This window comes from Hemitrygon akajei, unplaced genomic scaffold (genome assembly GCF_048418815.1).
Source record: "Hemitrygon akajei unplaced genomic scaffold, sHemAka1.3 Scf000075, whole genome shotgun sequence".
Lineage (NCBI taxonomy): Eukaryota > Metazoa > Chordata > Chondrichthyes > Myliobatiformes > Dasyatidae > Hemitrygon > Hemitrygon akajei.
In genome coordinates, this window is record NW_027331961.1 from 3,881,230 (window position 1) to 3,896,861 (window position 15,632).

The following is a 15,632-nucleotide window of genomic DNA, read 5'->3' on the forward strand; positions in this document are numbered from 1 at the left end:
TTGGAGGAATGGGTTGAAAAACGGCAGATGGAGTTTAATGCGGACAAGTGTGAGGTATTGCACTTCGGAAGGTCAAACTAAGTTAGAACATACAAGGTAAATGGTAGGAAACTGAGGAGGGCAGTAGAACGGAGGGATCTGGGAGTATAGATACATAATTCCCTAAAAGTGGCGTCACAAGTAGATAGGGTCGTAAAGCGAGCTTTTGGTACATTGGCCTTTATAAATCAAAGTACTGAGTATAAGAGTTGGAGTGTAATGGTGAGGTTGTACAAGACATTGGTGAGACCGAATTTGGAGTATTGTATGCAGTTTTGGTCACCTAATTGCAGGAAGGATATTAATAAGGTTGAAAGAGTGCAGAGAAGGTTTACAAAGATGTTGCCGGGACTTGAGAAACTGAGTTACAGGGAAAGTTTGAATAGGTTAGGACTTTATTCCCTGGCATGTAGGAGAATGAGAGGTGATTTGATAGAGGTGTATAAAATTATGATGGGTATAGAAAGAGGGAATACAAGCAGACTTTTTCCATTGAGGCTAGGGGAGAAAAAAAAAACAGTGGTCATGGGTTAAGGGTGAAGGGCGAAAAGTTTAAAGGGAACTTTGGGGAAGGTGCTTCTTCACGCAGAGAGTGGTGGGAGTGTGGAATGAGCTGCCAGATGAAGTGGTGAATGCGAGATCACTTTTGACATTTAAGAAAAACTTGGACAGGTATATGGATGAGAGGTGTATGGAGGAATATGGGCCAGGTGCAAGTCAGTGGGACTAAGCAGAAAAATGGTTTGGCACAGCCAAGAAGGGCCGAAAGGCCGGTTTCTGTGCTGTAATGTTCTCTGGTTCTATCTGAGGTGTAAGAGGTGCTGTTGTGCCTTTTTTCACCACACAATTGATGGAGATAGATAGATAGATACTTTATTCATCCTCATGGGGAAATTCAAACTTCTTTTCCAATGTCCCATACACTTGTTGTAACAAAACTAATTACATACAATACTTAACTCAGTAAAAAAATATGATATGCATCTAAATCACTATCTCAAAAAGCATTAATAATAGCTTTTTAAAAGTTCTTAAGTCCTGGCGGTTGAATTGTAAAGCCTAATGGCATTGGGGAGTATTGACCTCTTCATCCTGTCTGAGGAGCATTGCATCGATAGTAACCTGTCGCTGAAACTACTTCTCTGTCTCTGGATGGTGCTATGTAGAGGATGTTCAGAGTTTTCCATAATTGACCGTAGCCTACTCAGCGCCCTTTGCTCAGCTACCGATGTTAAACTCTCCAGTACTTTGCCCACGACAGAGCCCGCCTTCCTTACCAGCTTATTAAGACGTGAGGCGTCCCTCTTCTTAATGCTTCCTCCCCAACACGCCACCACAAAGAAGAGGGCGCTCTCCACAACTGACCTATAGAACATCTTCAGCATCTCACTACAGACATTGAATGACGCCAACCTTCTAAGGAAGTACAGACCACGTGAGGTCCTCAGTGATGTGAATGCCGAGGAACTTAAAGCTGTTCACCCTCTCAGCCCCAGATCCATTGATGTCAATAGGGGTTAGCCCGTCTCCATTCCTCTTGTCTTTGCAACATTGCATCCAGCTCCTTTGTTTTTGCGACTTTGAGGGAGAAGTTGTTTTCTTGTCACCACTGTATCTGGATGGTGACTTCTTCTCTGTAGGCTGCCTCGTTATTATTTGAGATTTGGACAATAAATATAGTATCCTCAGCAAATTTAATTAGCAGATTGGAGCTGTGGGTAGCGACACAGTCATGCGCATACAGAGAGTAAAGGAGGGAGCTTAGGACACAGCCCTGAGGGGCTCCTGTGTTGAGGGTCAGAGGGGCAGAGGTGAGGGAGCCCACTCTTACCACTTGCTGGTGATCTGACAGGAAATCCAGGACCCAGCTGCACAAGGCAGGGTGAAGGCCGAGGTCTCTGAGCTTCTTGTCAAGCCTGGAGGGAATGATGGTATTGAATGCTGAACTGTAGTCTAATAACATCATTCTCACATAACCATCCCTCTTCTCCAGATGTTGAAGGAGGTGTGCAGAGCAGTGGCTATTGTGTCATCTGTTGATCGGTTGTGTCGGTAGGTGAATTGTAGGGGGTCCAGTGTGGGTGGTAACAAGCTGCAGATGTAGTCCTTGACCAGTCTCTCAAAGCATTTGCTTATTATTGAGGTGAGTGCGACAGGACGCCAGACGTTCAGGCATGTTGCCTTAGTTGTTTTAGGTACAGGAACAACGGTGGATGATTTGAAGCAGGAGGGAACTCTACACTAGGAGAGGGTGAGATTAAAAATATCCGTAAATACACCTGCCAGTTGTGCCGAGCGCATCCTGAGTACCCGCCCTGGGACGCCGTCCGGTCCCGCAGGCTTGCGACTGTCCACTCGTTGGAAACACCTGCGAACTTCAGCCTCAGAGATGACCAATGTGCAGGTCGCTTTGTCGGCTCTCCTCGGGGTCTCAGTGTTGGCGATATCGAACCGAGCGTAAAGAGACTTAGATCCTCTGGGAGACAGGCAGCGATGTTGGCAGCACCACTGCACTTAGCTCTGAAGTCTGCATTGGGGTGCAGAGCTTGCCATAAGCTGTGTGTGTTGTTGGTGGAGAGCTGTGCCTGAATACGATCTCTGTATTGTCGTTTCGCTGCCTGGATGACTTTGCACAGATCGGAGCTGAATTTCCTGAGCTCCTGCTGATCACCGGCAATGTAAGCAGTCGGTCACACGGCAAGTGCTGTTCACACAGAACTGTTGATACAAATTTTGTGGTTTGGGAAGTCCTGACCGATTTCTGAAGGGAATCACCTCCTGGGGATGTTGTTATTACACAGCTGTGATAATAACAGCCGGGAACTCCCTTGGCAGCCGGAAAGGTTTACACAGCAGTACCAGGTACTCCAGATCTGGGGAACAAAAGGGTTTGAGGGCATGGACATTCCGGGGTTCCACCAAGCATTAATGATCATGAAACATACCCTAAATCCTGTTCTCTTCCCAAATAGGGTGTGTGTGTGTGTGTGTGTGTGTGTGTGTGTGTGTGTGTGTGTGTGTGTGTGTGTGTGTGTGTGTGTGTGTGTGTGTGTGTGTGTGTGTGTGTGTGTGTGTGTGTGTGTGTGTGTGTGTGTGTGAGGGAGGGTGGTACTGGATGACGACACGATTGTTGGTGACGGTAGGGGCCAATTCTGGATCTGTGGACTCGGGAGCAGCTGGGACACAGGGACAGCTGGGATGTAGGCGCTTGGGTAGTTGGATCCTTCTTGCATCCCCTCTTCTTTCCAGCAGTCGCCCTTCTGGGTTCCTCAAAATTCCTGGCTTTTCCGTGGATCAGCGGCTGCCACTCGTTGACCTCCATATTTACCTGAGAGAGCCTCTGCTTAATTTGGTCCTTGTACCTCCTGCGCGGGGCACCACGATCTCTCTTGCCCTGAGAGAGTTGTCCGTAGAGTACTGCTTTCGGTAACCTGGAGTTATCCATGCGAGACATGTGGCCTGTCAGACGGTGGATCTGGCTGAGCAGCAAAGTGGCTTCAGGGCCTGGAAGTTGAACATATATAACTGTGCATGTCTGTGTGATTATATGAAATATTAAACTAAATAAGTAGTGCAGAAATAGAAATTTAAAAAGAGATTAGTGAGTCACTATCGATGGGTTCAATGTCCAGTCAGAAACTGGATGGCAGAGGAGAAGTTGCTCCTGAATCGTTGAGTGTGCGCCTTCCTCCGTTCCTCGTGAACCAGACGATGATGCAGCCAGTTCCAATGCTCTGCTAGTTACATCTGTAGAAATATTCGAGTGATGTTGGAAACTCCTGATGAAATATAGCCACTGTTGTGCCTTCTCTGTAGTTGCATCGATATATTGGGTCCAGGTTAGATACTCGGAGATATTGACAGCCAGGAATTTGGAATTGCTCACTCTTTCCACATCAGATCCCTCTGTGAGGACTGGTGTGTCGTGTTCCCTCATCTCGCCTTTTCTGAAATCCACAATTAGCTCTATTGACACACTGTCAGAACGCAAGCAGGATTCAGCACTCCATGCACGCATATGCAAATCTGATAAGGGGTACACATCACTGAACGTAAATGAATGCATAACCCATAAAAATGAAGAAGCTATCATAATAGTAGAAAACGTTAACCAATGGAAGAGTCTGACTCCCCATGGAGGACATCCCCACGATCTGAGCCGATTAGATGTCGACAAGGAAGCGTCGAGCCCCTGGCTCAGAGTTGGAGACCTCTTCCCAGAAACAGAAGGGATCATTGTAGCAATACAGGACAAGTTTGTTGACACATGTAGTTATCAATAATACAGAATAAACGACTAATCGGTCCAAGACGATATATGCTGAAAATTATAAGAGAAACTACAAACAATCCGACTTTACAAGATCCTGCAGTAGTTCAACTGAATCTCATTACTTGCACAAGCACAATAAAATGGCGGACAACATTCACAAAAACATTGCTTAAACTATAACTGAGGAATAACACCATAATTTACTAAACGTACAAGCCTTTTCCAATTTTAGAGTTAGAGTCCTTCATATCATACTGCGTCTGATCATTATTTCAGATAGGATAATACATGATCTGCGTTCGGATGTAATTTTACAGAATAAACAAGCAAAAGCAACTTTTTAAATATATATAGCCATTCCAAACACACATAACTTACAGAAATGAATTCGTAAAAAACAATACCAGAAATATGTTGAATTGAAAGGGAAAAATGAAAGACTGTGGAACACGAACAGGGTATTATTTATCCCAATCGTAATATCAATAACTGGTATCATCCTAAAGGCTTTACAGAATAGTATTAATAAATTAGGCCCACACGGCGATACTTGTGTAAATCTTCGAAAACCCATAACACTATACACCACGAGAATAGTCTGAAATCTCCTATCAATTGAGACATGAGTGTGCTTGGCTATGCCTGTACCTCAAGTTTTACCAGTTTAGGCTAAGATGATGATGATAATAATAATAATAATAATAATGACTTATTTATAAAGCACCTTTCATCCAGACGATGCCGTTCAAACCGCATCACAACGGGATAAAGTGCAAACTAGAAAATAAAAGACAAAGTGTGTCAGTCCTAATATACACCTCAGACTTCTGCACAGTACTGTAGTTTAAGGTGTTGAATTCTACAGTTTAGGAACATAGTCCCAAAAAAACTCAACGCTGACCTCCCAATGATCCTTTGGCCTTCTACCTTATCGTCTGCCTGCACTGCATTTTCTCGGCAACTGAAACACTGTTTCCCTGAACTATTCTGTTCCATTTTTCCTTGTACAACCTCATTGCACCGATGTGATGTAATGATCTATTTGGATCGCATGCAGAAAAGTTTTCCATTTTACAGTGGTGCATGTCACAATAATAAACCAATTTACCGATTCATTGTCAATAATACAGCGCCCCTTGGTTGCTTAAGATTGTTATAATCGGGGGTAGGGGGGTGACAGTGCGGATGAGCTGCCACAACCTATTAAATGCTCCCAGTGGCGAGTAGCCTCTGTCCAGCTCTTGGCCTACACGTGCGGTTTAGCCACTAATCCCGGTGGAAGCGTTTCTTCTGACAGGAGAAGGGGCAGAGGTGGGTTACTGGTGCCTTACAACCAGTCGCTTTGGGCAGATGGGGCTTGTCGGCTGTGATTGGCAGCTCACCCAGGAACAAGAAAACTCTGATCTCAAAACTCCACTGCCTTGTAACTGTAACCCCTCATGGGGGAGAGTTTGGGAGTAAACCCAATGGGAAAAGCCTGGAGCTGGAGTCCCTGAGTCAGTGTTAAATGGTGTTCAACGCAGACTGGCATCTCCTGCGACACCTCTGGTGCCAAGCTGTGTTAGTCTATGTCGTTCCTTTGTGTACATCAGATGCATGGAGAGAGGGAGCTTGCTACATCGGCAGAAGCTTCCTCTCCATATCGGAGTGTCCCGGCTTGCAGGGGCAGGACATCCATGGTCGACTCTGACAGATGGAGGCCTCATTAGACAGAGCCCCACACCCCCACAGCAAGACTGATGAGTAGCAGTTGCCAAGACTTCACCATCCTCTCCCACAGACACGATGTACATCACTGAGACAGACGCTTGTGGCTTCTTCCATTAACACAGATTCCATCTTTCCACCAATCCTCCATCACTGCGATTGAAAACTACCCATTTTCATTCCTGTCATTCCGATGGGTTATCGATCCGCAACTTCACTCTGATTCTCCCCCAGACCTTGCCCGACTTGGAGTATTTCCCGCGTATTCTGCTCCTGTTTTGATGCAAGAGCAGTGGACACCTGTGACTCCCCAGTGTGCAGATTGGCCAAAATGCACAGTGTCCTGCTCTCCATAGTTCCACACCAGATCAACATTAACATCCTCTGTTAACGAGGCAAACAATGCTTTAAATATAGTGAAATGTTGTTGTAACGGGAGTGCAGTCAGGATTGCAATAGGATATTCAAGATTCAAAAACTTTATTGTCGTTCCAACCGTACATCAGCTCTGCAGGGCGAATGAGACAGCGTTTCCCAGGAGCAGAGCAACCATAACATAACAAACGCAACACTAAATAATAAACACAACAATAAATAGTAAAACACAACAGCCACATGTCGCTTTAAATCAAGTTATAAGTGTCCGGTCCAAGTTAAAAGTGTCCAAAGCAGAGTCAGGTAGAGCAGCTATTTAGCAGTCTGACTGCCTGTGGGAGGAAGCTGTTTAGTTACCTTGTGGTTTTAGTTTTGATGCTCCTGTACCGCTTGCCTGATGGCAGAAGAACAAACAGTTCATGGAGAGGGTGTGAGGGTTTTTAATGATGACCGTGTCTTCTGGAGGCATCGACTCTGAAAGAGGTCTCGGGCAGAAGGTAGGGAGACCCCAATAACCTTCTCTGCTCCCCTAACCACCCCCTGCAAGGCTTTTTTGTCGGCAGCACTGCAGCTGGAGTACCAGGTTGTGATGCAAAAGGTCAGCACACTCTCAACCACGCCTCTGTAGAATGTAGTTAAGATGTTAGTGGGGAGTGATGCTTGTTTAAGCTTCCTCAGAAAGTGCAATCAGGGGAATGTTCACCTTCACAAATAACTAGAACCAGAACATGAGGATTGGACATTTTCAGGGATATCCATTGCTGTCAATTCCGTGTCTGCAAACAGAATTTTACTTTCTGTCCTAATATCCATGGAAGCATTGAATTTATTCATGTAATCTCAAACACTGAATGCTGAAATACCGTGATAAAGTTCTTTGTCAGATGAGCCATTTAACGTTTTGAATATGTTCTCTGTTCCCATGGAAGATGTTCAACAGAAACACAAGGAGACTCTGCGGGCACAAACTAAAACACTGAGAGTGAACACGATCCTGATGACGGAGAAGGTGAAGGTTTTCCAGCTGGCTGATCGATACGCTGAGCTCACGGTCATTTCTACTGTTCGAGATCGGACACTGGTGGAACATGAGCTGCTGGCAAGAGGCAGAGACCATGAGGATTATAGAGAGAAACAACTCCGCAGACAGCTGGAAAAAATCCGTACTGATCAGTTATTCCAGAGCAGCTTTTCCCGGAGTAAATCCAAATCTCGGAGTTCAGCAGCAGTGGCCGGAGTCCCGGGGATCGGGAAAACAACGATGGTACAAAAGATTGTTCATGACTGGGCCATGGGGAAAATATACCAACAATTCCAGTTTGTCTTCAGTTTCAAATTCCGAGATTTAAACACCATTAATTGTAGAATAAACCTGAGGGAACTGATTCTGGAACAGTATCCTTACTTTGGGAATTTCCTGAGAGAAGTTTGGAAGAAGGTAGAGGGATTACTGTTTATATTCGATGGTTTGGATGAATTCAAACACAAAATCGATTTTGCGGACAGTCGGAGAGATACAGAACCCAAGCACCAGTGCCCAGATCCCGAGTGGAGGTGTGAAGTGTCTGACATTGTGTACAGTTTAATCCAGGGCAAGCTGCTCCCAGGGTGTTCAGTGCTGGTGACCACCCGTCCCACTGCGTTACATTTATTGGAAAAGGCGGATATCAGTGTCTCGGCTGAAATCCTGGGATTTGTTGATGAGGAACGGAAGGAATATTTCATCAGACATTTTGAAGATCAGACGGTGGCCGAAGCTGTTTTCAAACACGTGAAGGAGAACGAGATCCTGTACACCATGAGCTACAACCCCTCCTACTGCTGGATCCTCGCTCTGGCACTGGGCCCCTTCTTCACAAAAAGAGTCAGGGACCCACAGCAAGTTCCCAAGACTATCACCCAGCTATATTCCTACTATATTTACAACATCCTGAAAAACCATGGCCGTGAGATTGAGAGACCCCGTGATGTATTACTCAGGGTTGGTCAGATGGCCTTCAGAGGAGTGTCCGAGAAGAAGATTGTGTTTACAGATGGAGATTTGATCAAGTACAATCTTCAGCCTTCCCAGTTCCTGTCCGGGTTCCTGATGGAGCTTTTGGAGAAAGAAGATTCTGCCCAGAGTGTGGTGTACACATTCCCACACCTCACCATCCAAGAGTTTGTAGCTGCAGTCGCACAATTCCTGACTATACATCCCGGGGAAATTCTGAAATTCCTCACTGATGCCCACAACACGACAGATGGAAAATTTGAGGTATTTCTCCGTTTTGTTGCTGGTCTCTCCTCCCCAGTGACAGCTCGGGGCCTGGAGGAGTTTCTGGGTCCATTTCCTAATGCAACAACCTGCCGGGTGATTGACTGGATGAAGGAGGAGGTTAAACGCCAGAGTGGAAACACAGAGAGAGAAGCTGGTAAAAGGAGCCTCCTGAACACATTGCACTACCTGTTTGAGTCTCAGAATCGTGGACTGGCTCAGGCCGCACTGGGATCTGTGGAAACACTTTCATTCAGTGGAATGACACTGACCCCGATTGACTGCGCGGTCCTGTCTCATGTCATCGGACTCTGTGATACAATAAAACACCTCGACCTGGAGAGCTGCCACATTCAGTGTGAAGGAATCCAGCGGCTGGGACCCGGGCTGCACAAGTGCCAGGAGTTGAGGTAACTTGAATTATCTCTCACTCGGAACTGTGAAACTGTTCTATTGTGACATTTCAATGTAAAGGGATTTGGGTTAAACTGTGTAAATCAGATTGTGAAGAATTGTGAAAAATGCCCAGGGGATCGGTGAGTAATTCCCCAAGGACGGGAGGGTTCTGTGGTTGCTTGTGAAGGGATGTTGGAGACTTCATCAGATCAGTGAACAACGACCATTGGTTTAATGGTAGTAAATCACTGGAATGGCCGTGTTTCCTGCTGCCTGTGACACGTCCATTGACAATGTTCCTTCTCACTGTTACTGACACCCAGACCGACACTGACTGCAGCAGGTGGGTCAGAGATTCACACCCCCTTCCCGGTGAGGGAGAAGAGACCGTCAGCAGACTGTCCCAGTGAGAAGGAAAGAAATAACATTGTGAGATTGTCCTCCCCTGCCCTTGATAGTGTGTGACTTTGCTCACTACCAGATACACAGAGAGCGAGGCCGCATCTCCTCTGGGTCTCTGTTCAGACCCAGCACACAGGTACAAAAATTTTCTGCATCCTCTCGTCTTGTAGGATTATTGTTTACCCTTGGAATCCTCCTGTGGGACTTTTTATCCCAATCCCCCTTCGATTCTTAGGGATCTCGTCCCCATCCCCATTCCTCCTGTGGGCTCTCTATTACCCTTTCCTCATCCTCCAGTGGAATGTCTTTTCCCCACGCCCTTCCTGCGGGATATTTCTTCGCCATGCCCCTTCTTCCCGTGGGATCCCTCTTCCCCATTCTCCTCCTTCTGTGGGTTCTCTCTTCCTCATTCCCCTTCCTCCTGTGGGATCTCTGTTCCCCATCCCCTTCCCTCCAGTGGTATCCCTTCCCATCCCCCCTTCCTCCTGTCAGATCTCTTTTCCCCATCCCCCATCCACCTATGGGATCTCTCTTCGCAAACCGCCTTCATCTTGTGGGATCTCAATTCCCCATCCCCCTTCCTCCTGTTGGATCTCTCCTCCCCATTCCCCTTCCTCCTGTCGGATCTCTCTTCCCCTTCCTCCTGTCGGATCTCTCTACCCCATCCCCCTTCCTCCTGTCAGATCTCTCCTCCCCATTCCCCTTCCTCCTGTCAGATCACTCCTCCCCCTTCCCCTTCCTCCTGTTGGATCTCTCCTCCCCATTCCCCTTCTTCCAGTCGGATCTCTCTATCCCATCCCCCTTCCTCCTGTGGGATCTCTCTTCCCCATCCACCTTCCTCCTGTGGATTCTCTATCCCCCATCCCCCTTCCTCCTGTGGGATCTCTGTCCCCCATCCCCCTTCCTCCTGTGGGATCTCTCTCCCCCATCCCCCTTCCTCCTGTGGGATCTCTCTCACCCATCCCCCTTCTTCCTGTGGGAACTGACCTCCCCATATTCCTTCATAGAATCGTAAAATCATAGAACACTACAGCACAGAAAACAAGCCATTCGGCCCTTCTGCTCTGTGCCAAAACTTTATTCCGCTAGTCCCATTGACCTGCACCCAGTCCATAACCCTCCAGACCTCTCCCATCCATGCATCTATCAGATTTATTCTTAAAACTTAAGAGTGTGTCCGCATTTTCCACATCAGATGGCAGCTCGTTCCACACTCTCACAACTCTCTGAGTGAGGACGTTCCCCCTAAACCTTTCCCCTTTCACCCTGAAGCAAAGTCCTTTTGTAATTTATCTCTCATAATCCGTGTGGAAAGAGCCCATTCGCATCTACCCTGTCTATACCCTCGTAATTGTGTAAACTTCTATCAAATCTCCCCTCATTCTTCTGCGCTCCAAGGAATAAAGTCCTAACCTGTTCAATCTTTCCTTGTAACTCAACTCCTGAAGAGCCGGCAACATCCCCGCAGATCTTTTCCGCACACTTTCAGTCTTACTGATATCCGTCCTATAGTTCAGTGACCGGAACTGCACACAATACTCCAAATTTGGCCTCACCAATGTCTTATACAACCTCACCATAACATTCCAACTCCTATACTCAACTTTGATTTATGAATGCCAGGATGCCAAAAGCCTTCTTTACAACCCTGTCTCCCTTGACGCCACTTTCAGGGAATTATGTATCTGAACTCCCACATCCCTTTCTTCCTGCGCACTCCTCAGTGCCCTACCATTTACTGTGTATGTCCTACCTTGATTTGTCCTTACAAAATGGAACACCTCACACTTGTCTGCATTAAATTCCATCTGCAACTTTCTAGACCATGTTGCCAGTTGGTCCAGATCCCTCTGCAAGCTTTGAAAGCCTTCCTCGCTGTCCACAACGCCTCCAATCGTAGTGTCATCAGCAAACTTGCTGATCCAATTTATCACACTATCATCTAGTTCATTGATATAGACAACAAACAACAATGGTCCCAGCACAGATCCCTGAGACACACCACTAGTCACTGGCCTCCAGTCTGAGAAGCAATGTTCCACCACCACTCTCTGTCTTCTCACACACAGCCAATTTCGAATCCAATCTACAACCTCTCCATGGATACCTACTGTCTGAACCTTCTGAACTAACCTCCCATATGGGACCTTGTCAAAAGCCTTACTAAAGTTCATGTAGACAACATCCACAGCCATTCCTTCATGTGCATTCTTGGTAACCTCCTTGAAAAACACTACAGGATTCATTAAACACGATCTGCCATGAACAAAGTCATGCTGACTATCTTTAATCAGCCCTTGGTTGTCCAAATCCTTGTATATCCGATCTCTCAGAACACCTTCCAATAATTTACCTAATACCGATGTCAGGCTCACTGGCTGTAATTACCTGGTGCACTTTTGGAGCCTTTTTCAAACAACGGAACAACATGAGCTACCCTCCAATCCTCTGGCACCGCACTTGTGGTGAAGGACATTTAAAATATTTCTGCCAGGACCCCTGCAATTTCTACACTAGTCTCTCTCAAGGTCCGAGAAAATATCATGTCAGGACTGGGGGATTTATTTACCTTTATTTGCTGTAAGGCAGTAAGCACCTCCTCCTCTTTAATCTCTATATGTTCCATAAAACACAGAATAGTACAGCACATTACAGGCCCTTCGGCCCACAATGTTGTGCCGACCCTCAAACCCTGCCTGCCATATAACCCCCCACCTTAAATTCCTCCATATGCCTGTCTAGTAGTCTCTTAAACTTCACTAGTGTATCTGCCTCCACCACTGACTCAGGCAGTGCATTCCACGCAGAAACCACTCTCTGAGTGAAAAACCTTCCTCTAATATCCCCCTTGAACTTCCCTCTCCTTACCTTAAAGCCATGTCCTCGTACTGAGCGGTGTTGCCCTGGGGAAGAGGCACTGGCTGTCCACTCTCTCTATTCCTCTTAATATCTTGTACACCTCAATCATGTCTCCTCTCATCCTCCTTCTTTCCAAAGAGTAAAGCCCTAGCTCCCTTAACTCTGATCATAATCCATACTCTCTAAACCAGGCAGCATCCTGGTAAATCTCCGCTGCACCCTTTCCAATGCTTCCACATCCTTCCTATACTGAGGTGACCAGAACTGGACACAGTACTCCAAGTGTGGCCTAACTAGAGTTTTATAGAGCTGCATCATTACATTGCGTCTCTTAAACTCTGTCCCTTGACTTATGAAAGCTAACACCCCATAAGCTTTCTTAACTACCCTATCGATCTGTGAGGCAACTTTCAGGGATCTGTGGACATGTATCCCCTGATCCCTCTGCTCCTCCACACTACCAACTAAATTGTCATTTACTTTGTACTCTGCCTTGGAGTTTGTCTTCCGAAGTGTACCACCTCACACTTCTCCGGGTTGAACTCCATCTGCCACTTCTCAGCCCACTTCTGCATCCTATCAATGTCTCTCTGCAATTGTCGACAATTCTCTACACTATCTACAACACCACCAACCTTTGTGTCGTCTGCAAACTTGCCAACCCACCCTTCTACCCCCACATCCAGGTCGTTAATAAAAATCACAAAAAGTAGAGGTCCCAGAACAGATCCTTGTGGGACACCACTAGTCACAACCCTCCAATCTGATTGTTCTACCTCCACCATGACCATCTGACTTCTGCAGGCAAACCAATTCTGAATCCACCTGGCCAAACTTCCCTGGATCCTATGCCTTCTGACTTTCTGAATAAGCCTACCATGTGGAACCTTGTCAAATGCCTTACTAAAATCCATGTAGATCACATCCACTGCACTACCCTCATCTATAGGCCTGGTCACCTCCTCAAAGAACTCTATCAGGCTTGTTATGCACGGTCTGCCCTTCACAAATCCATGCTGACTGTCCCTGATCAGACCATGATTCTCTAAATGCCCATAGATCCTATCTCTAAGAATCTTTTCCAACTGCTTTCCCACCACAGATGTAAGGCTCACTGATCTATAATTACCTGGACTATCCCTACTACCTTTTTTGAACAAGGGGACAGCATTCGCCTCCCTCCAATCCTCCCGTACTATTCCCGTGGACAACGAGAACATAAAGATCCTAGCCAGAGGTTCAGCAATCTCTTCCCTTGCCTCGTGGAGCAGCCTGGGGAATATTCCGACAGGCCCCGGGGACTTATCCGTCCTAACAACTCCAACACCTCCTCTAGCTTAATATCAACATGCTCCAGAACATCAACCTCACTCATATTGTCCTCACCATCATCAAGTTCCCTCTCATTGGTGAATACCGAAGAGATGTATTCATTGAGAACCTCGCTCACTTCCACAGCCTCCAGGCACATCTTCCCACTTTTATCTCTAATAGGTCCTACCATCATTCCTGTCATCACATAATTGAAGAATGCCTTGGGGTTTTCCTTTACCCTACTCGTCAAGGACTTCGCAAGCCCCCTTCTTGCTCTTCACAGCCCCTTCTTAAGCTCCTTTCTTGCTACCCTATATTCCTCAATAGACCCATCTGCTCCTTGCTTCCTAAACCTCGTGTATGCTGCCTTCTTCCACCTGACTGGATTTTCCACTTCACTTGTCACCCATGGTTCCTTCACCCTACCATTCGTTATCTTCCTCAGCGGGACAAATTAATCTGTAACATCCTACAAGAGATCCTTAAACATCGACCACATGTCCATAGTACATTTCCCTGCAAAAACATCATCCCAATTCACACCCGCAAGTTCTACTTATAGCCTCATAATTTCCCCTTCCCCAATTAAAAATATTCCTGTCCTCTCTGATTCTATCCTTTTCCATGATAATGCTAAAGGTCAGGGAGCGGTGGTCACTGTCCCCCAGATGCTCACCCACTGACAGATCTGTGACCTGACCCGGTTCGTTACCTAATACTAGATCTAGTATGGCATTCCCGCTAGTCGGCCTGTCAACTTACTGTGACAGGAATCCATCCTGGACACATTAAACCAACTCTGCCCCATCTAAACCATTGGAACTAATCAAGTGCCAATCAATATTAGGGAAGTTAAAGTCACCCATGATAACAACCCTGTTATTTTTGCATCTTTCCAAAATCTGCCTCCCAATCTGCTCCTCGGTATCTCTGCTGCAACCAGGGGGCCTATAGAATACCCCCGGTAGAGTAACTGCTCCCTTCCTGCTCCTGACTTCCACCCATACTGACACAAAAGAGGATCCTGCTACATTACCCACCCTTTCTGTAGCTGTAATAGTATCCCTGACCAGTAATGCCACCAGTCCTCCCCTTTCCCCCCCTCTCTATCCCTTTGAAAGCACTTAAATCCAGGAATATTGAGAATCCATTCCTGTCCTGGTACCAGCCAAGTCTCCATAATGGCCATTACATCATAATTCCATGTATGTATCCAAGCTCTCAGTTCATCACCTTTGTTCCTGATGCTTCTTGCATTGAAGTACACACACTTTAGCCCTTCTACCTTACTGCCTTTATACCCTTTATTCTGCTGCTGTTTCCTCAAAGCCTCTCTATGTGTCAGATCTGGCTTTACTCCATGCACTTCTTTCACTGCTCTATCGCTCTGGGTCCCATCCCCCTTGCAAATTAGTTTAAACCCTCCCGAACCATGCTAGCAAACCTACCAGCAAGGATATTGCTCCCCCTCGAGTTCAGGTGCAACCCATCCAATCTGTACTGTCCCACCTTCCCCAGAAGAGATCCCAATGGTCCAAAAATCTAAAACCCTGCCCCCTGCAGCAACTCCTCAGCCACGCATTCAACTGCCATCTCCTCCAATTCTTACCATCACTATCACGTAGCACTGGCAGCAATCCTGAGAACGCCACCCTTGAGGTCCTGTTCTTCAGCCTTCTGCCTAGTTCCTGAAATTCACCCTTCAGGACCTCATCCCTCTTTCTGCCTATGTCATTGGTCCCAACATGAATCACGACTTCTGGTTGCTTTCCCTCTCGGACCAGAATGTCATGTACCCGGTCAGAGACATCCCGGACCCTGGCAACCGGGAGGCAACAAACCTTGCGGGTTTCCTTCTCACGTCCACAAAATTTCCTGTCTGCTCCCCTGACTATAGAGTCTCCAATGACGACAGCTCTCCTACTCTCCGTCCCACCCTTCTGCATCACAGGGTCAGACTCAGTGACAGAGGCCCTGCCACCGTGGCTCACACCTGGTCGGTCGTCCTCA

The 15,632-nt window shown here is 46.7% G+C and overlaps 1 protein-coding gene across 1 annotated transcript in view; it reads left to right on the plus strand.

Annotated features, from left to right (window-relative positions):
* Positions 1–9,065, plus strand: part of LOC140722363 (NACHT, LRR and PYD domains-containing protein 3-like) — a 40,242-nt gene extending 31,177 nt beyond the window's left edge. The window contains exon 7 of the mRNA XM_073037126.1: positions 7,324–9,065. Coding sequence (XP_072893227.1) covers positions 7,324–9,065 — 1,742 coding nt within the window. The remainder of the gene's footprint in view (positions 1–7,323) is intronic.
* Positions 9,066–15,632: the final 6,567 nt, after the last annotated feature.